The sequence below is a fragment of the Haematobia irritans genome, chromosome 4 (assembly GCF_050003625.1).
Source record: "Haematobia irritans isolate KBUSLIRL chromosome 4, ASM5000362v1, whole genome shotgun sequence".
Lineage (NCBI taxonomy): Eukaryota > Metazoa > Arthropoda > Insecta > Diptera > Muscidae > Haematobia > Haematobia irritans.
The window spans coordinates 183,521,394-183,544,230 of NC_134400.1; the positions used below are offsets into that span (position 1 = coordinate 183,521,394).

General features: G+C 33.8%; 2 protein-coding genes across 5 annotated transcripts in view; one reads left to right on the top strand and one right to left on the bottom strand.

The window, feature by feature from the left end:
• The window catches only part of nudC (nuclear distribution C, dynein complex regulator), a 96,208-nt gene that overhangs the window by 5,299 nt on the left and 68,072 nt on the right, over positions 1-22,837 (top strand). The gene's annotated exons all lie outside the window — the stretch shown is intronic.
• The window catches only part of LOC142233020 (uncharacterized), a 300,554-nt gene continuing 286,314 nt past the window's right edge, over positions 8,598-22,837 (bottom strand). For 3 of the 4 annotated variants that reach the window (XM_075303789.1, XM_075303787.1, XM_075303788.1), the window contains exons 2-4: positions 10,657-11,052; positions 10,073-10,586; positions 8,598-9,195 (exon numbers count right to left, since the gene is read on the bottom strand). In XM_075303789.1, coding sequence (XP_075159904.1) covers positions 9,167-9,195; positions 10,073-10,586; positions 10,657-11,052 — 939 coding nt within the window. In that variant the 3' untranslated portion in view covers positions 8,598-9,166. Of the gene's footprint in view, positions 9,196-10,072; positions 10,587-10,656; positions 11,053-15,381; positions 15,386-22,837 lie in introns of those variants that run through there. The other variant, XM_075303790.1, reaches the window with a different exon arrangement.

The window sequence follows — 22,837 nt, forward strand, 5'->3', positions numbered from 1 at the left end:
CCCTAGTTATATTGAAACCCCCTAGTTATATTGACAGAGAGGACGAAAATTTCTCTTCTACAAAAATAAGAAATGTCAACCGTATAAAGGGTGATACGGTCAAAATTTGGTCAAGGGAAAACGCGTTTAAATCGGTGAAATCGTTTATTAAAAAATCAAATTAAATTTCTTTTTCAAGTTCAATTAGTATAAAATTCAGGAAAAATATTCAGTTAGGCTTTCGCTTTTCCAAATCCGAATTGCCGGGCCTCACGCTTGACACCTGCCATCAGATTTTGTACAGCCACCTTGTCCATCTTCTTCGCCGCAGAAAGCCAGTTTGCCTTGAACTGCTGCTCGTCTTCTTCAGTATTTCTCAATTGGGCGAAGCTCTGGCGTGTTGGGAGGGTTCTCGTCCTTGGGAACCACCTGCACGTTGTTGGCGGCGTACCACTCCATGGCCTTTTTACCGTAATGGCAAGATGCCAAATCCGGCCAAAACAGTACGGAACAACCGTGTTTCTTCAGGAAAGGCTGCAGACGTTTATTCAAACACTCTTTCACGTAAATTTCTTGGTTGACAGTCCCGGAAGCTATGAAAATGCTGCTTTTCAAGCCACAGGTACAGATGGCTTGCCAAACCAGATATTTCTTTGCGAACTTTGACAGTTTTATGTGCTTGAAAATACCTTTCCCCTTTCCTTTTGCCGTATAAACCTCCTGTCCCGGAAGCTGCTTGTAGTCGGCTTTGACGTAGGTTTCGTCGTCCATTACCACGCAGTCAAACTTCGTCAGCATCGCCGTGTACAGCCTCCGGGATCGCGCTTTGCCCGTCGTATTTTGTTTATCATCGCGATTTGGAGTCACTACCTTCTTGTAAGTCGATAGTCCGGCTCGTTTTTTGGCTCGATGCACGGTTGTAGACGATACACCCAGCTTATTTGCGACATCTCGGAGAGAGAGGTTAGGGTTTCGCTTGAAACTACCGGCAACTCTCTTTGTCGTCTCAGCGGCTTCCGGTTTTCTATTTCCCCCCGATCCAGACTTCCTGGCTGTCGACAAACGTTCCCCAAACACTTTAATTACATTTGTAACGGTTGATTTGGCAACTTTTAGCGATTTTGCCAGCTGCTTGCGAGTAGCTCGGATTTTCGCGATGCGCGAGCAAAATTTTGATACGCTGCTCTTCTTGCTTGGACGGCATTTTACCAACTGAAGAGTGAATTCCAAAATCAAAATAGGAGCAACATTCTACACACACTCACCTTCAAAATGAGGGGTGTTCAGGTTTATTTAAATGCAAAATTGAAATTGATCACCCTTTAGATGTCGCACAATGCCTGCAACTTTGGTATAACCGACGTTGCGGTCGAAGCGCTGTTTTGATAAATTCTTTATTAAGGCATCGTCAGTTATAATTTCAAATTGTCTGCCAAAAAAATTAATAGAATGAAAAGATGTATATAAAAGAACATGTGTTACTACAAAGTAGGTTCTAAATCCTATTTTTCTTACGTTTCATAAGGCCGGCAGAGAACTGAACTGGGTGACGCCGATGTAAACTGTATGATATTTGAGATAACAGGTTGGCTGATAAGTCCCCGGTCTGACACATAGATGGCGTCGCTAGTATTAAATGCATATTATTTTTATATAGTACCAACCTTCAAATGATTCGTGTCAAAATTTGAGTCAATTAGTTTGTGAGATAGAGCGTCTTTTGTGAAGCAACTTTTGTTATTGTGAAAAAAAATGGCAAAAAAGGAATTTCGTGTTTTGATAAAAAAATACGGTGGAAGCAAAAACTGGGCTTGATAATGAGTTTCCGGGCTCTGCCCCAGGGAAATCAACAATAATTGATTGGTATGCAAAATTCAAGCGTGGTGAAATGAGCACGGAGGACGGTGAACGCAGTGGACGTCCGAAAGAGGTGGTTACCGACGAAAACATCAAAAAAAATCCACAAAATGATTTTGAATGACCGTAAAATGAAGTTGATCGAGATGGCAGAGGCCTTAAAGATATCAAAGGAACGTGTTGGTCATATCATTCATCAATATTTGGATATGCGGAAGCTCTGTGCAAAATGGGTGCCGCGCGAGCTCATATTTGACCAAAAACTACAACGTGTTGATGATTCTGAGCAGTGTTTGCAGCTGTTAACTGGTAATACACCCGAGTTTTTCCGTCGATATGTGACAATGGATGCAGCATGGCTCCATCACTACACTCCTGAGTCCAATCGACAGTCGGCTGAGTGGACAGCGACCGTTGAACCGTCTACCAAACGTGGAAAGACTCAAAAGTAATGGCCTCTTTTTTTGGAATGCGCATGGAATAATTTGTATCGATTATCTTGAGAAGGGAAAAACCATCAACAGTGACTATTATTGGAGCGTTTGAAGGTCGAAATCGCGGTAAAACGGCCCCATATGAAGAAGAAAAAAGTATTATTCCACCAAGACAACGCACCGTGCCACAAGTCATTGAGAACGATGGCAAAAATTCATGAATTGGGCTTCGAATTGCTTCCCCACCCACCGTATTCTCCAGATCTGGCCCCCAGCGACTTTTTCTTGTTCTCAGACCTCAAAAGGATGCTCGCAGGGAAAAATTTTGGCTGCAATGAAGAAGTGATCGCCGAAACTGAGGCCTATTTTGAGGCAAAACCGAAGGAGTACTTCCAAAATGGTATCAAAAAATTGGAAGGTCGATATAATCGTTGTATCGCTCTTGAAGGCCACTATATGAATAATAAAAACGAATTTTGACAAAAAAATGTGTTTTTCTTTGTTAGACCGGGGACTTATCAGCCAACCTGTTAAGCGCCGACAAAAACTGCATGACACCTGCCACCTACTGTCGCAGTTTCGCTTGACAGTTTCGTTCTCTTGTTTTCTTAATACTCTCTGATATTGAGACCACCTTAGTTCTTACCTAAGATAAAAAAAACAACTTCAATGAAATATATATATATACAATATATGAAATTTATTTTATTAAACATATCACAGGGATAAACAAGTATTATTCTTTTGTAACTAATGTTATTTCTCACTTAATATTAAAAAAATATGTGTATAATACATTCAAATTTCAATTACAATGACAGTATGGAGATACAACCAGTTAAGGTATTTGCTATAAAGACGAAATCATTAACTTAACAAAATTAACATATTTTTAACACAAATTAGCAATCAAAAGAGTTAAAATTAAATTTCCATAAAATTTAATTATTAACAATTTTTTTTATTATTATATTTTTTTTCTCAATTCCCATCAAATCAAAGATACTACTTAAATCTATATGCGTGACTCTGGGAGAGATTTTTGTTTTTTAGCTAAATTTTTCTTCTGAAATCATTAACGAAATTAGGGCGAATACATTGTTTGTTTATATGTTCCAATTTGTTGTATGGATGAATGGGAAAGTTTTTGTATGATTCACTGTCTATTGTGTATATATTGTATATTATTAATATTAATTTTAAAATTAAAATAATTAACATCTATAAATGGACGTATGTAATGGCTTAATAATATATAGGAATATGATCTGTGAAATGAGGAAACAGGGATTCTTCCATATAAATTTTGTAAATAAAAATATATGACCTAATATGAATTTGTTTACAGAATTAAGACGACACTAATGTTTATTATGTTTTATCCAAATAATCAACTTTCTTGCAAAGAGTTAGAAGTTATAAAAGGAATTTGAAGATATGACCATAGAGAAAGAAAAAAAGTAATGGGTGCCGGAAACCGGCCTAGAAGTCTGGAATTGACTGATTCGCAAAATTAAAGAACTCACTATAGGATGCATTGAATTTAGCTAAAGCATTTGTCCTACGTAGTATATGGACAAGAAAGTTGTACTTTATAATCAATAATAAAGAACGTTAGGTTAGGTGGCAGCCCAATGTATCAGGCTCACTTAGACAGTTCAGTCCATTGTGATACCACAGTGGTGAACTTCTCCCTTATCACTGAGTGCTGCCCGATTCGATGTTAGCTCAATGACAAGGGACCTCCTTTTTATAGCCGAGTCCGAACGGCGTTTCACATTGCTGTGAAACCACTTAGAGAAGCTTTGGAACACTCAGAAATGTCATCAGCATTACTGAGAGGGGATAATCCACTGCTGAAAAGCTTTTCGGTGTTTTGGTCGAAGCAGAGATCAAACCTACGACTTTTTGTATGCAAGGCGGGCGTGCTAACCATTGCACAACGGTGGCTTTGTAAAATAAAGAGCGTTGAAAGCTTTTGATTCCAAATACTTGTGATAACAAAAAGTTTTTTTTTCACTAGTGGTTTCCGATTAAGGAGGGGTGCGTTTAGAAGGGCGTGTGATACACGTCGGCTACGATTTTTGCCATTGTCTAAGTTGGGCTAAAACAACCTTGTCTGCCAGGTAGGCCTTTTTGTTTCGGTGCTATGGGCAGTCAGTGGGCTCCAAGAACAATTTTCTCGCTTCTGAATTGTGAATCTTTGAAATTAAGATCGGTCCAGACATTGCTGGTTGGTGGTTGTTTATCTACTAATTGTTATTTGGATGGTTAGTGCTGTGACAACAGCACAGGGAGGATCTTGGTTTCCACATAAACACGATACAGTTGAATGCTGCGGAATCATCCTATCGCAGTTCTAAGTAAATCATTCCAACAGGACTGTTTGTTATTCTACTGCGTGTCCCTTTTATGAGAAGTCGCCACTAGCGTTGTGTTGGTCACCATTATAGGCAAAGTTACTTATATAAGTCAAACAGCATTTTGCAATAACGATAGTATGACTTTGGCAGTTTTCGCTACACAGAAAAAACACTGAAAATTTTCCAATTAAAATTTTAATTGATTTAAAATAAAAATCAATTAAAAATGTAGTTGATTCAACCAATTTTTTAATTAAAACAAGTAAGTAAAGTCTAAAGTCGGGCGGGGCCGACTATATTATACCCTTCACCACTATGTAGACAAACATTTGTGTTACCACCTCAATTACTTCAAATTTGCTGGGGGCTGTATAAATGTTTGCGTTTCCAAATACTTTTAATGGGAACAATTTTTTGTATTTGTACAAAATCTCTAGAATTAAAATTTAAATCGGATAACGCCCTGGGACGAAACACAATGTTAGTAAAAAAATATGGGACATATGAAGCTAGAGAAATTTTAATGCAATTGTACAAAAGAGCTTTTATGATTCATCAGGCGATTCATATGTATTCGAGATATAGGACAATTTTAGTAATATTTACAATTTTTGCAACCCATCAGTGGCGATTTTACAAGGATATTGGTTAGATCTCGCCAAGATATGTGGACAAGTGTGGGTTGTGATATATTATTTGGTCAAGTCGGCCACTTGGAGCCTTATTTAAAACTCAACCGTTCTGTGGAAATTCTGGCATTACAGTGTATAGGATATGACTAAGATATGAGGAAATCATTACAGACTTTTGTTTAAAGTCAGAGAATTTGGCCATATTTGTACAAACCGTAAAAACGAATATATGGAGACTTTATCTAAACCTGAACCAAATTAGATCAAACTTGACACACCTAAATATCATATTAAATATACTCTCTGTGGAAACTATCCAGTCAATTGGAGGAAAATCCCATTGAAAATGGGTCTAAAATATGAAAAAGTCTACCATATTTCCCCAACTCTGGTGTACGTATATATGGGAGCTATATATAATCTGAACCGATTTTGACTAAATTTGACATGCATAGTTAGAATAATAATTCTGCAATCTCTACAGAATTTCACGTAAATGGGAGTATAACTTTGGCACCCGTAGTCATATGAGTGTAAATCAGGCGAAAGATATATATGGGAGCTATATCTAAATCTGAACAGATTTCATCCAAATTTGGCACACTGACCGATACTATTAACGTACTCAGGGCAAAACTCTGGCTTTTGAGGCCATATAAGCCCAAATCGGACGAAACATATATATGGGAGCTATATCTAAATCTGAACCGATTTTAACCAAATTTGGCACACATAACGACACCGTTAAACGTACCTCTCGTGCAAAATTCAGGGTAAAACTCTGGCTTTTGAGGCCATATAAGTGCAAATCGGACGAAAGATATATATGGGAGCTATATCTAAATATGAACCGATTTCAATCAAATTTACCAAGCATTGGTAGAATGCCAACTCTACTCTCTGTGCAAAATTTCCCGAAAATCGGTAGTAAATTTTGGCCTCGGTTTCCATATGGGTCTAAATCGGACGAAAGATATATATGAGGACGATCGGACTTAAACTGCGTCCTGTACTTTGCGCACAAAATCGACTCAGAATTTAATTCTAAGACGATCGGTATACTAAACGATGGGTCTCAGACTTTTCCTTCTTGGCGTTACATACAAATGTACAAACTTATTATACCCTGTACCACAGTAGTGGTGAAGGGTATAAAAATTAATTACAAAAATTAATTTATTAATTTTTTTAATTCACATTGGTTTGGTGATTGTTAGTTTCATTGATTTTGATCACAAAACTCTATTAAATTTTGAATTCAACTAAATAAGAAATTATTTCTTAAATTAATTTGTTAATTGATTCAACACTGAACCCACCAGGAAAGAAAATTTAAGTTAGTTTTAGAAAAAATATATTAATTTTAGAAAATTTTAACCAAACTGTATTAGAAACGCAGATGTCACCCCGATATCACAAAACTAAGTAAATAATTTTCGATAAATTCAAGAAAATTTATTAGACATAATTCATTTTTTTCACTTTTTAAAGAAAATTTCGAAGTTTGAAGGAATAAATTGGAGTTAAATATTGCAAAAATGTCTTTAGTACCATACGTAGTTCATGACTGGTAAAATTTAGAAATTCTAAGAAATTCTGAACTATTTTTTGGGAACCCGAATTAGTTAATCTTTATGCTTCATTTGTGTATAATTTTTATTTATTTTTTTTATTTTAGTTATTTTAACTAACGTAGGCAAAAAATTATTAACGTAATGGAAACTTTCTTAAAACGTAAAAATTCCATGAACTTAAATTGAATTAAATCAGCTTTAGTGAAATATAGGGTTCACTTTTTTTGAGTGAATAAAAATCCATATGGTTTAGCACATGCTGATGTGTTTTTCTACAAGCTGTTAGTACAAGTAAAAAAGAAGAAAATTAAGGTTTTTAAAATTAGGTTTAGTTTGGTAGTGAAAGGGTTAATTAAAATATTAATTGAGATACTTGATATTTTATGGCCTGTTCCTGTATATCGAACGAAAGCTTTCTTTCGTATTCCAAACGAAAGAAAATTGAGTTTTGTTCTTCTATTTCGAAAGGCAAGTCACTTCATATTTTGTTGTCGAGCAATAAACGAACATATACAATAAGAGTCAAGAAAAAAGTAAAAACATTGTTAACATTTGAATGAATTTTCAGGCCAAAAATTTCAAAATACTCATTTTTGATATTCAATGTCTTCTCATACAACCCTTTCTTTCGAATGGGTTTTCGTTCGATATACAGGAACAGGGCATTAATAAAAATAAATGGGAAACGTTTGCAATACTTTTTTTAATTTGATTAAAAATTTAATTGTGCCAGTTAATTTATTAAATTTTCGGTTTCACATTACCTGTGTAAAAATTGGGGGATCTAATCAGCTATGATTACATATCAAAATTCGCCCCTTTAGATATAAGCAGATATACCCATATATGAGATGAGATAGAATTAGATATAAATGTATATGATACCATATATGACCAGATCTAACATCAGATACAATTATATATAGGGATAGATATAATTCTATCTATCCCTACATAGATCTGTGCCAATATTGAGATCTGATCAGATCTATTTCCATAGTAATTGGATATGATTAGATCTTACCATTTTTGGGATCACTCATATATAATAGCATCAAAATAGATCTCCCAATTTTTACTCGGGTAATTGGAAATATTTGGGTTATCATTTTTTTCTGAGTTTCCATGCTACTACCATTTATCATTGGAACAAGTGTGTCCTGTTAGCAAAACTATGATCATAATCGTACAAGCGAATAAGATGTTTCTTATTCATTCATTGAAATTTTTAACAAAAGTCGAAAATAGACTTTTTGATTCCGTAAATCAACTGTTTTAAATATCCGAATGAAATGGTTGAAATCTTAAACACTCAGATGTGCGCCTAGCTAAAGGGACAAATCAGATATTTCTGCTTTGGAATCGTGCTTTCTTGAAATACTTAATTTGAAATTATGTGAAAAATAATTATTCAAATCGAAAATTACAGAAAAAATAGAGTTTTTTGTTTGTTAAAAAGGGGGGCATAAAAATCTGTGCAAAACAAAAAAAAATCTGTAAAACCTTTGCAAGAAATTGATTTATATTTTTTTTATCTAAGTGTGTTTGGTAACTCTAAAGCATTTTCACTTTTACTTTTCCAATTATATATATTAATAATTTAATTTGCTAAGAGTCACAGAACTTTAGGGGTTTAAAGTTAAATGTTAATATTTCAAAAAATAAAAAAAAAATTGTGATATGTTTCACTTTTGTATCATTCATACCCACTTTGTTCTATGTTTTCTTTTATATTTAAAAAAAATGCTTACAACAAAATTTCATCTTATATCCAAAAGTGGACTTAGTCAGCAATCATTTTGATTTATTTCGTTTAAATTTTGTTAACCTTATCTAATTCATGTGTGATTTTGTATATATGATGACATAGAATGTTGTGTTGTGCCGTTACGATTTTTAAATAATAAAAAATGATCAATAGTTTTATGATTAAAAAAATAAATAACTTAAATGCTAAACATAAATTTAATTAACAATTGTTTGTATATAAATAAGTTTTGTTTTTCTTCTAAAATTCCAAAGACTTCATTTCTGACCTTTGATTTCGATTTTTTTTCCGGCTGTATAATCAGCTCTTTTTTTCTCTTGTTTTATAATTTTCTCATTTTTTCTTACTTTTTTCTTTTGTTGTTGTATTGTCTTCTTGTAGCGTTAAGCAAATAATAACATTATCTCTCTTAACTTAGAGGCTCTCTCAGATTTGTTATGAAAATTGAAAATGTCGTTGATTCGAACATTTCTCTTCTCTTTTGACATTGTGTGTATGTGTTGTTGTTGTTGGGTTGAGAGCTTCTTTCGGCTAGTAAACATTTTTAAGAAAATTATGGTTAACTTTGAGGCATTTCACGGGCACGCACTGTAAATAAATGAAATGAGAAGAGGATTAATTTTAAAAAAATAATGTTTATTGTTTTTAATTTGAATTTATTTATAAATATATAATTTGTTCATTGGGAGTATACTAAGTGATACAGCCAAAGCAACTGCAAATGAAAAAATTATATTCGAATGATTTAAATGATTTAGAAAAAATTGATTTGATGTTCGATCAATTTAATTAAATGTATTATTTACTTATATTTTGTATTTACTAAACTTATAGTAAATATGAAAATAATAATAAGAGATTAATTTAGCATTAGCTACTTAGGCTAATGAAGAAATAAAATTGTACTGGAAAAAATTATTGAAAGATTATCCAAATTAAGTTTTAATACAATCAGTTTACGAAATATTAAGGACAAATTTTTGTAAACTATATAAATTTTAATTAAAGGAAAAATAAAAACTTTGCTTTGCAATTTTTCATTGAATTTAGACAAGAATCTTTAAAATTTGCGTCCCTACTTTGAAGTCAAGAAATTTTTCCTTAACATAAGAACAACATTTTTGCATTTAAAAAATACTAATTAAATTAACTGGATGTTTGAATTAAAGATAAAAACTTTCAAATTTGACAAATTTATATAAAAGCTTTGTTAATATATCGCAAAAAGAGAGTCAAAATTCGATGAGTGAGGTCTGTTTCCTAATTTTAAATTTGTAGAGCCTATATTGAAAGCTAGAAAGTTTCCTAGCAAAGTTTTGTTTTTTTTTTTTTTCAAAAACCCGCATCTGTGCTCGAAATCAGCTGTAAAGTCCTTAAGGAAGGTACAAAATCCATTAAATTACCTCGCTCTCGTTCACATTAAATTGATGGCATTTAATGATCGATTAGGTTTTCTTATACTCACTTTCTAACGCATACACCATGCCCATAATAAGCAACAAAAATATTGTGCTCATACTAATGATAAGGACCGTCACCTGGCGTCCTCGATCACATAGACCTTTTTTGGTCTTCTTATTTGCGCCAGCCTCTCCATTAACCATGGTAAAATGCATAGAACTTGCTATGGACACTGTGTCCATATCTTTGGTTTTAATAAAATTCAAATTGGGATCAATATCTATGACGGCATTCTGTGAGGCTAAGCCCTTAGCATTATCAGCCAAATCGCCGGGGTAGGTAGCTCTTCTACTGTCAACGCCATATTCCACTGTGGCCAATTGATAGTCATGAGTACCATGCGTGGTAGCATGAATCAAATTTGCACTATACACAGATGCAGGGGCAATGGCAGCAGGAATGGTGGGCATTTGATTGTGATATTGTTGGCGACTATGATGTTTCTGTTGTTGACGATGAATCTCTGTCATGCGTTCTAAATTTGCTGCTGTCAACAGCAATGAACCAGAGGCGGCACTCTAGGGAGAAGAAAAATCAAAAGAAATCTAAGTTGAATAGAATGTTTTGGGCTTCATTGGTTCCACTTACCCTTGTACTATTGGTACTATCATTACTGCCCTGGGAGGAACGTGAACCTCTTTTGTTATTGGCCACTGTATTTATTGCATGCTGTTTGTATTTATGATGAGGTGAACTCATTCCACTATCACGTCTACTACTAGCATTACTGCTATTACTGGTGGCCGGGCCTCCAAAAGAACGTCCTCCCTGTTGATGATGCGACCTATGTGGTGCTGGTAATGATGCTGCTGCCGCGGATAATTGCGGTTGCTGCTGATGATGCTGTCGATAATGTGTGGGCGTTAGCTTTGAAGGGGTTGTGTGCGATCTGTGGCTTCTCTGTGTCGATGAAGCTGATGACACGGCCGATGATGCGGAGGATGATGAGAGTGATGCTCTTGGTATGTGCCAGTAATCATTCATCTGCAAAAAACAAAAAATCGAAAAGCATGAATGAATTATTCCATTTAAAGTGTTTCTGACATAAAATATTGCTTTTTCTGTGGTGTTTAAATTGTTGGCATTTTTATTGGAATTAATTAAGGAAATATATAATGCGAATAAATAACAACAAAGCAAAATTTAAAATAATTTTTATAAAGTGTTGGAGTGAAAGGAATCTCTGTATTTGCTTGGGGTGTTTTATATGTATATTTGAAGTGGCTTTTTTATTAGTTCTTTATTTATATTCTCTTTTTTTTATTTGGTAGACAAACTATGTTTATTTTCAAAACAGTAATAAGATTTGAAATAATAACATATTTGTTTAGATAGTTGCTAGAGGTGTTCACTTCTATGTGGTGTTCTAGAGGCCGATATTTGTGTGGTGTATTGTAAACATGTTTCTTAAGTCTTTTGTTTTTGTTTACTTTTCGCTGGCGTGAAACTACAGTTTTGTATTTGTTTTCGATTATTTGGGTTACATGTGCAGAAGAAGATCTTTATTATTTCCACTGAATAATTTTTCAAAGATCTTTGAACAAAAATATTTATAATTCATTGGAAGTGTCACATCATGGAGAAGAGAGGTGAAGACAAACAGACGGCGATTGAAAAAAAAAAAAAAAAAAAATTAAACTGCATATACGATATGAACATTAGGTCCACAATGACATATGCGGCGATAATGCCTTAACATCGGTGGATAGGGGTGCAACAAAATCTTTCTGTGACGAACCATATTTTAATTTAATTTATTTTCGTATGTAACTAAGCCTTACAAAGGCCTAATAGAGTTGCTTAAAACAACATTTTAAAACTACTCAAAACAATTTTCTTAATTCTAACATTAATATACTAACAATAATAATACAACAACAACAGGATACTACTCTATTAAATTCGAGCTTCGCCCGCTGCATAGATTAATTGAAATAACTTTGCAAATAAAATCAAAGTTTGAAGACAATACTTAGCTTATTTATATACTGTTGAATGTTTAAACATTTCTTTAAAATTTCATTTATGTGTTATGTCAGTTACTTAAAAGTTTTCTTTACACTTGTTGTGTGAAGGAAATGCTCCAAATTGTTAAATGTATTGCTTTCGCATTCACTGTTGACTTAAAAGTGATGGAATTCTGTTTATGGACTTCAAACTGTGTCTTTGTCATTGCATGGAATTTGTTTTGTCCGTTTTTGTCGAACAATTGTGGTCTGACACCCGCAAGAAATTTAATAATTTCGAAGTTTTGGCTTTTTTATTGGCAATGAATAAACGTTTGTGTCTTAAGTCTTTTGTTTTGCCTTCAGTAATTGGTAACGATATAGCATAATTTAAAACAAACACAGAATTTGGTAATTTTCTACCATTGTCCACAATCAAGGCATTGACTTTCAGCAGATAACATGTGGCTTTAGCCTATGCAAGGGCTATACAAGGACTGCCTTTTATATTTTGGGATTAGAGAACGAAAACAATAATCGAAAATCGATTTATAGTTTTTCAAAATATCGCCATTAAGATATATACACACTCAAAAAAAGTGAACCCTCTATTTCACAAAAGCTAATTTAATTTTATTTTCGATCGTGGAATTATTATATTCCTTTACTCTAATAACTTTTTGCCTACACAAAAAAAAAATGATTCAATTTTTTTAATTGAAACAAAAATCAATCACAAAAATTAATAGTATCAATTAATTATACCCTGCGCCACACTGTGGAACAGGGTATTATAAGTTAGTGCATATGTTTGCAACACCCAGAAGGAGACGAGATAGACACATGGTGTCATTGGCAAAAATGCTCAGGGTGGGCTCCTAAGTCTATACAGCAATGTCCGTCTGTCCGTATGTCCGTGAACACATTTTTGTAATCAAAGTCTAGGTCGCAGTTTTAGTCCAATCGACTTCAAATTGGGCACAAGTATGTGTTTTGGCTCAGAATAGATCCCTATTGATTTTGGAAGAAATCGGTTCAGATTTAGATATAGCTCCCATATATATATTTCGCCCGATATGGACTTATATGGCCCCAGAAGCCAGAGTTTTACCCTAATTTGATTAAAATTTTGCACAAGAAGAACAATTAGTACTATAGTCAAGTGTGCCAAATTTTATTGAAATCGGTTCAGATTTAGATATAGCTCCCATATATATCTTTCGCCCGATATGGACTAATACGGTCCCAGAAGCCAGAGTTTTACCCCAATTTGGTTGAAATTTTGCACAGGGAGTAGAATTAGCATTGCAGCTATGCGTGCCAAATTTGGTTGAAATCGGTTCAGATTTAGATATAGCTCCCATATATAGCTTTCACCCGATTTACACTCATATGACCACAGAGGCCAATTTTTGCTCCGATTTAGTTGAAATTTTGCACAGGGAGTAGAATTAGCATTGTAGCTATGCGTGCCAAATTTGGTTGAAATCGGTACAGATTTAGATATAGCTCCAATATATAGCTTTCGGCCGATTTACACTCATATGACCACAGAGGCCAATTTTTTGCTCCTATTTAGTTGAAATTTTGCACAGGGAGTAGAATTAGCATTGTTGCTATGTGTGCCAAATTTGGATATAGCTCCCATATATATGTTTTTTTGATTTCGACAAAAATGGTCAAAATACGAACATTTTCCTTGCAAAATCGCCACTGCTTAGTCGAAAAGTTGTAAAAAGACTCTAATTTTCCTATACTTCTAATACATATATATCGAGCGATAAATCATAAATAAACTTTCCTTAAAATTGCTTCAGATTTAAACGTTTCCCATATTTGTTTACTAACATTGTGTTCCACCCTAGTGCATTAGCCGACTTAAATTTTGAGTCTATAGATTTTGTAGAAGTCTATCAAATTCTGTCCAGATCGAGTGATATTTAAATGTATGTATTTGGGACAAACCTTTATATGTAGCCCCCAACACATTTAACGGAAATTTAATGGTATCGAAAATTTAGATATACAAAGTGGTGCAGGGTATAATATAGTCGGCCCCGCCCGACTTTAGACTTTCCTTACTTGTTTTTTACATTAGATCAATTAATTTTTTAATTGACCTTCAATTAATTTTTTAATTGATACTATAATTTCTGTGATTGAAGACATTTCAATTAAAAAATTAATTGGATAAATTAATTTATTGATTGAACCAGAAAAAAAATTGTGTGTACGTTAGTTAAATGAACTAAATTCGTACTTCTTACAAAATAGTTTATTATTTCTTTAAATTCGAAAATTTTACTACAAATGCACCCATCTTGAACTTCGTATGGCACGAAAGACATTTTTGCAATGTTGAACTCCAATTTTTTCGTTCAAACTGCAAAATTTTCTTTAACAAGTGAAAAAAATTAATTATGTCTAAAGAATCCATGTCATGTAAAAAAAATCGTACAAAAATGTTCATGATTTAATTCCATGTTTGCTGTAAACGACACAAATAGAGCTCGTGTGCCAAAACTTTCTGAGTACGTATAATCCCAAAAATGTCAAACTTTACGATACAACAGATTGCAACACTGGGGTTGTCCAATCTCGAAATATAAAAGGCCACCGTCGTATATACCAAAAATTGTATAATGAATTAACTAACACGAATTAAATAGCATTATACGAATGTTCGTGTAGTAAAATAGAAAGAAAGATCGGTTTATATATTGGCTGTTATTTTGGAGGTTTGGAGGAAAAACACGATAAATCGAAGTCTTCTTTTAATCTTTAAATTCGGCTAACCGACTTTTGATATTTTTGATAATCGACTCAAGGCGACTAATCGACATTTGATGTTGGTCAAATTCGAGTTTTATGAATATGAATAAATTGCAACACCGTGGTGCAATGGTTAGCATGCCCGCCTTGCATACACAAGGTCGTGGGGTTCGATTCCTGCTTCGACCGAACACCAAAAAGTTTTTCAGCGGTGGATTATCCCACCTCAGTAATGCTGGTGACATTTCTGAGGGTTTCAAAGCTTCTCTAAGTGGTTTCACTGCAATGTGGAACGCCGTTCGAACTCGGAGGTCTGTTGTCATTGAGCTTAACATGGAATCGAGCAGCACTCAGTGATAAGAAAGAAGTTCACCACTGTTCACAATGGACTGAATAGTCTAAGTGAGCCTGGTGTTCAAACACATCTTGAAATTTAAGCCCAATGGTCCTTAATTTTGGCATCTGCTATTTTTGCCTTAGAAACACCGGCTACTGATTTTGGAAAAATTTGGTTCAGCTATTTCCTAGTAAATTTTCCGGTAAAACTTTGAGTGTTTGGGATGGAAACACATAGTCAGTTTTGTCCGACATAAACTTTTCTTAGTATTTAAAATTATAAAAAATCAACTTCGATTTTGTTTTGGTAAAAAGTCTACTTCCCAATGTTCAATGTGTAGGGAATAAACATGATTAAGAAAATATTTGTTGTGTGCAAATTTTATGAATAAAATTTTACGAATCACGTTTCCATGAGACTTCCATATATAAATATTGCTAATCATTAATACGCAAATTTTTATTGTTGCCAATAATTGCCAATTTTGCCGGTTGTTTTATTCTAATTTATACCATGGCTTTCCTCATTTCAGCCTCCCTTAAAATTCTTGTCTGGCTTCATAGTTAAAGTCAGACCACTATTTTTGTTTTATCCCTCGTTAGAACATTTCTTGGCGGCGGAATGGTGACTTCTGTTGTGTGTGTATAATTTTTATTCAAATAGTTTTGGGTTTTTTTTGTTTTATTCTTTGTCGCCATCTTCATAATGAGAGTTTCACATCAGGTCTTATTGTTAATTTTTTTTGCGAAAAAAATCGCCAGAATATTTTATCTCGAAAATTTTCTTGTTTTCATAAAACGTCACGGCAGCTCACACGCGTCCAGCCACACGACATTTGTGAAACGTTCCAGTTAGACTCACAAGCCAAACTACTAGCATTTTCTAGTTTTTTTTCTAATGTTTGTTTTCGTTGTTTGGCAGAATATAAATTAAAAAAAAAAAAAAAAAACAACGAATATTTTAGTTTTGCAGAATATCTTGAGAAAATAAAAGCAAAAACAAAATATTGACAATACCAAAACTAGTTCCATTTTTGAGAGGGGACATAAATCTTTGTCTCGTCGTCTTCTTCTTCGAATTAAAAAAAGAGGAATATCTACCAGTTACTGTTTTATTTTATTTGTTTACTTTAAACTGTTTTTATTGTGCTTGATATTTAGATGATGATGATGATGGTCAACAATAAAATCACCATACCTTTCTCTTCAAACAAAAACTAAAACAAAAAATATATATACTAAAGTTTTTATCCTCACCCCTGTTTTTAATTTAAATTTTGTTTTCACGCGCTATACAGTATTCTTTGTCCATAGATTCGATCATTGAAAATTAATGTTTTCTTAATTGATGGGGGTTGCCTTTTCTAACTTAATTAAGCATTTTGGAAATTTCAATGGAAACTTTAGTAGCTAGTTTGTTATGCTTTAATTAGTGCATGATAACATTGTTAGATTGATGCTTGTTAATAATTTGATCTGGCGCTGGAACAAATCGGCCAATATCGGTATTCATTCGTTTTGAAGTTTGTAGCTTAAGTCTTTTGTTTTGTGTGTTAAACTTGAAAAAACCTAAAATTGACCATTTCAGTATTACAACAAGTTTTTTTTACGGATTTGTCATAGTTCTTAATTATTTCAATTAGTTTTGTTTGAATTATATTTGGTGACAATATTATTTCCGGCATTGCCAATTGTTTTACATGTTGTAGATCCAACATGTTGACTTTACCATCTAAACAAACGGATATAAGAAAGTCTGAAGCAAATCATTAAGTTTTCTTAAATGCGTGTTTTTTCTTATAAGGAATTATAGTTTATAAGAAATGTTTTTTTGTTTTTTTTTATAAGATATTGGAAAATTCTAATAGGAAAATGTTTTATAAAAATTTGAAATTTTTGAAAGAAAAATTTATTAAACAAATGTTTAATACCTGCATTCTGTCTTAAAATAAAATGTTACAGTTCACCGTCCAAAAATAACATTTTGCTCTAGGGGTAATTTTTTTATTCCTTCTTTGGCCGCACTAACGAATATTTGTTTATGAAAAAGCTCTGTGCAAAGTAGTTCGGCGATGATGGCAGAAGTGTTTGGAGTTGTCCGAGTGGACTAAATCCAACCCAAAACGTGGGATATTGTTATGTCAGCTGGCTATTAGGGATATAAAGGTGGAAAGTTACATGGTCACCATACAAAAATAACATTTTGCTCTTGAAACAGGTTTGAGGTGATCATATTCCTTTTCTGCATGATTGTAAATAATTACAAGGAAAATCGTTGAGTCGTATTTGAATGGAAATGAGAAAATAATGTAGCGCTTTTTATGGTGACAATCCTTTAACCTTCATGAATGGACAAAAGTTATTAATCATTTTCCCTTACATACTATTTTAAATTTTTGAACATTTTGAAAATATAATTATAGTATTTTTAGAGTATTTTAGAATATAGAGTATTTATAGAAATTTAAACATTTCTAAACTCTTATCATGTATCATATTAACTGAATTTTACCATATATCACTACAAATTGTTCTACAACGGAAATTTAACTTTTAACTTTAATTGAAAATCATATGATACTCCTTTAGGTTGAAAAGAGGAATCAAGATTCCCCATTTCATGATGCCGTCATGACGGTGTTTTGCTTCAATCATGGAATTGATTTTTCAATATATGTCCCCACTTTGGGGATTTTTGATACCAATTTTGGGCATGGTATATTCAGCAATATTTCTTAAAACAATTTTCCCTGCAAAAATCAATAAAAATCATAATGATTATCACAATTAGTTCAATTCATATTTTTAATTCCCAATTCATATTTTTACTTCCCAAAAAATTGGAAGTTTTGAAAAAAATTGTTCCGAACCCCAAAAACTTCAAAGTTTCGTATTTTTTGGTCTTTCCAATTGCATAGAAATAAAGCTCTCTCAACCTACCTTTGCAACGATGTCTTATATTTATACCCGTGCTTAGCCAAATGCGCCAAAAACTTGCACTAAACGGCACTAACTCGGGTAAAATAATGCATTTCTGCAAATGTACGTATATATGGGGGCTATACCTAAATCTGAACTGATTTAAATCAAACTCGGCATACTTGACGATACTATCAAATATACTTCTTGTGCAAAATTTGAAAAAAAAAATCAGAGAAAAAACTCGCTTCTAGAACCATATAAGTGCATATCGGGCGTAAGATATATATGGGGGCTATATCTAAATCTGAACCGATTTCAACCAAACTCGGCATGCGTAGCTCAATGTTAATTATGCAAAATTTTAAGTAAATCGGAGTAGAACTGTGGCCTCTGAGTGAAAAATTTAGTTTCTGTTGGTCGCACTCAAAAAAAAGTGAACTCTCTATTTCACTAAAGCCAATTTAACTTTATTTTAGTTCTTGGAATTATTATGTTTGGAGAAAGTTTCCTTTACTTCAATAATTTTTTGTGTACGTTAGTTAAATTAATTAAAACCGAGGAAAAAAATATACTCAAATGAAGAATACAGATTAACTAAATTCGTGTCTTCCACAAAATAGTTCAGCATTTCTTTAAATTGGTAAATTTCACCAAAAATGGGTCCATCATGAACTTCGTATGTCACTAAAGACATTCTTGCAATTTTGAACTCCAAGTTTTTCCTTCAAACTGCAACATTTTCTTTAACAAGTGAAAAAACTTAGTTATGTCTAATAAAGTTTTTTGAATTTGTCGAAAAATATTTACTTATTTTTATGACATCGGCTTGATGCCAACTTTTGTAATACTGTTTAGTTAAAATTTTCTACAAATATTAAACATTTTCTAAAATTTTCTCCCTGGTGGGTTCACTGTTTTTTCAGTGCATGCAAGTGTATATCGGATAATAGATATATATGGGAGTATCTAAATCTGAACCGATTTTCACCAAATTTTCCACACTTGACTGTACTACTAATAAGACTCCTTAACAGGTTAGCTGATAAGTCCCCGCTCTAACAAAGAAAAACACATTTTTTTGTCAAATTTCGTTTTTATTATTCAACATAGTTCCCTTCAAGAGCGATACAACGATTATAACGACCTTCCAATTTTTTTTATACCATTTTGGTAGTACTCCTTTGGTTTTGCCTCAAAATAGGCCTCAGTTTCGGCGATCACCTCTTCATTGCAGCCAAATTTTTTCCCTGCGAGCATCCTTTTGAGGTCTGAGAACAAGAAAAAGTCGCTGCGGGCCAGATCTGGAGAATACGGTGGGTGGGGAGCAATTCGAAGCCCAATTCATGAATTTTTGCCATCGTTCTCAATGATTTGTGGCACGGTGCGTTGTCTTGGTGGAACAACACTTTTTTGTTCTTCATATGGGGCCGTTTTTCCGCGATTTCGACCTTCAAACGCTCCAATAACGCCATATAATAGTCACTGTTGATGTTTTTTCCTTTCTCAAGATAATCGATAAAAATTATTCCATGCGCACCCCAAAACACAGAGGCCATTACTTTGCCAGCGGACTTTTGAGTCTTTCCACGCTTCGGAGACGGTTCACCGGTCGCTGTCCACTCAGCCGACTGTCGATTGGACTCAGGAGTGTAGCGATCAAGGCCGTAGCCAGGATTTTAATTCGGGGGGGGTTCAACTTTAAAAAAAAAAATATTCATATAATCTCATGTGTAGAAAATTTTATTTATGCATAGGTATGTATACAATATTTTTATACCCACCACCATAGAATGGTGACGGGGGTATAATAAGTTTGTCATTCCGTTTGTAACACATCGAAATATCGATTTCCGACTATATAATGTATATATATTCTTGATCAGGGAGAAGTTCTAAGACGATATAACGATGTCCGTCTGTCTGTCCGTCTGTTGTAATCACGCTACAGTCTTCAATAATGAAGCAATCGTACTGAAATTTTGCACAAACTCGTCTTTTGTCTGCAGGCAGGTCAAGTTCGAAGATGGGCTATATCGGTCCAGGTTTTGATATAGTCCCCATATAAACCGACCTCCCGATTTGGGGTCTTGGGCTTATAGAAATCGTTGTTTTTATTCAATTTGCCTGAAATTTGAAATCTAGAGGTATTTTATGACCATAAAGAGGTGTGCCAAAAATGGTGATTATCGGTCCATGTTTTGGTATAGCCCCCGTATAGACCGATCTCCCGATTTTACTTCTTGGGCTTATAGAAACCGCAGTTTTTATTCAATTTACCTGAAATTGGAAATTTAGAGGTATTGTAGGACCACAAATACGTGTGCCAAAAATTGTGAGTATCGGTCCATGTTTTGGTATGGTCCCCATATAAAACGACCTCCCGATTTGGGGTCTTGGGCTTATAGAAACCGTAGTTTTTATCCAATTTGTCTGAAATTGGAAATCTAGAGGTATTTTAGGACCATAAAGAGGTGTGCCGAAAATGGTGAGTATCGGTCCATATTTTGGTATAGCCCCCATATAGACCGATTTCAAGATTTTACTCCTTGGGCTTCTAGAATGCGAAGTTTTTATCCTATTTGCCTTAAATTGGAAATCTAGAGGTATTTTCGGGTCATAAAGAGGTGTGCCGAAAACGGTGAGTATCGGTCCATATTTTAGTATAGCCCCCATAAGAACGATCTCCCGATTTAACTCCTTGGGTTTCTAGAAACCGTAGTTTTTATCTGATTTGCCTGAAATTGTAAATATTCTGGTATTTTAGGCTCACAAAAACGTGTATCGGATTAAGTTTTTATCGATCCATTTGGTAATGCCTCCATATAGACCGACTTCACTTCTTGAGGGTGTAGAAGGCGCACTGATCATGAAAATTGCTTGAAACTCAATGTAAAATTTCCAGATTTTACTTCTACAGATTTAAGATTTCAAATCAAGACTTTATTTTATAATTTTCTTGCACACTTAGAAGAGATGTTAATGATTCCTTTAAAACTCAAACAAAAATGGTTCTTATAAATCCAGAATCTGATATAGTCCTCATAGGTGAAATCTTTAAATTTATCTTCGGGAATATCCTCAAGTCCTCAAGTCCTCCTGAAATTTCAAAGGAAACCCTAATATTTGGTTCATGGTGGTGGGTATTTAAGATTCGGCCCGGCCGAACTTAGTGCTGTATATGCTTGTTATAATATTAAATTGAGCCGACGGGCTTTTTGGGCAGCAAATAAATCAATGACTTCTTCAGTCGACACATTTATTCGGCGATGAACCGACATTAATGCCAATTCTTTGAGTCTACTCTCGCTAGTCGAATTTCTAAGATACGTTTTTAATCTCTTCATTGTTGAAAATGAACGTTCGGATGAGCACGTAGTAACTGCAGGGATGGAAAATGCAGTACTATAGTACTTTTTCAAACCTTTTTCACCCCGGTCAATACCGTAGTACCCCCGCGAGTCGATATCAGATTTATGGTACAATAGCTTTGACAAAATATTTTAATATTTTGAGAAAGTCTTTATCAACCTTATTTGCTAATAGTATTTTACAAATATGGCAAAACAGACATGTTCATGTGGGAAGAAAATCTCTATTTTGTAAAAGACATAGTCAAAAACAGGATTTTATTGAACTTCAAGAAAGTTTTAGTCGAAAAAAGAATGCGATTCTATATTATCGATTTTTTATTTCGCTAGAAATAGTTGTCAACATTTTATTTCTATATAGAATTTTTGCAAAATTTTATTTTTATAGAAAATTTTGTCAAAATTTTATTTCAATTGAAAATTTTGTAAAAATTTTATTTCTATAGGAAATTTTTGCAAAATTTTATTTCTATAGAAAATTTTGCCAAAATTTTATTTTCTTTAAAATTCAGTCTCTTGACAATAATCTTCCAGTGAAATTTTTGTTGAAATTTAGTAAAAAATACCTTTCCGCTCAAAAAATACCTTTTTTGTACTTTCTTAAAAATTGTATTTTCCATCCCTGAGTAACTGGCAAAGTGACCAAAATTTTTAAAAGAATATGCACGTTTGGAAAAATCTCTTTATTGCTTCCATCGCTGAATTAGGCAGGTTCTTTTCGCAGGTTTTGCGCCATTTCATTTACACATGTGTGTTTGGCTGTTTCGTTGTTGTTGCTATGGCCAAACAAAGCGAGTCATGTTCACAAAAAGAACAACAAACACAAATAAAAAGCAGAAATACATTTTCCAAAAATGAAATTTGTGGTGCGAGAACAAAAACAATTTGTTTTTTTTTTTCGACCGTCGTTTGACGGGCTTTTCAACTAGTATTCTATGATTTGTGCAAGTTTTATTGGGAAGCGTTTTTCAAAATAAAACCTCCAGCTTTTCTTCAACATCTTCTATAAGATTTTTCTATGCAGCTAAAAATAAATTTTTATTAATATAAAAATATTCATTCATTTCGGGGGGGGTTTGATCCCCCTCATCCCCCCCCCTGAATACGGCCTTGGTAGCGATGGAGCCATGTTTTATCCATTGTCACATATCGACGGAAAAACTCGGGTGTATTACGAGTTAACAGCTGCAAACACCGCTCAGAATCATCAACACGTTGTTGTTTTTGGTCAAATGTGAGCTCGCGCGGCACCCATTTTGCACAGAGCTTCCGCATATCCAAATATTGATGAATGATATGACCAACGCATTCCTTTGATATCTTTAAGGCCTCTGCTATCTCGATCAACATTTTACGGTCATTCAAAATCATTTTGTGGATTTTTTTGATGTTTTCGTCGGTAACCACCTCTTTCGGGTGGTTCAC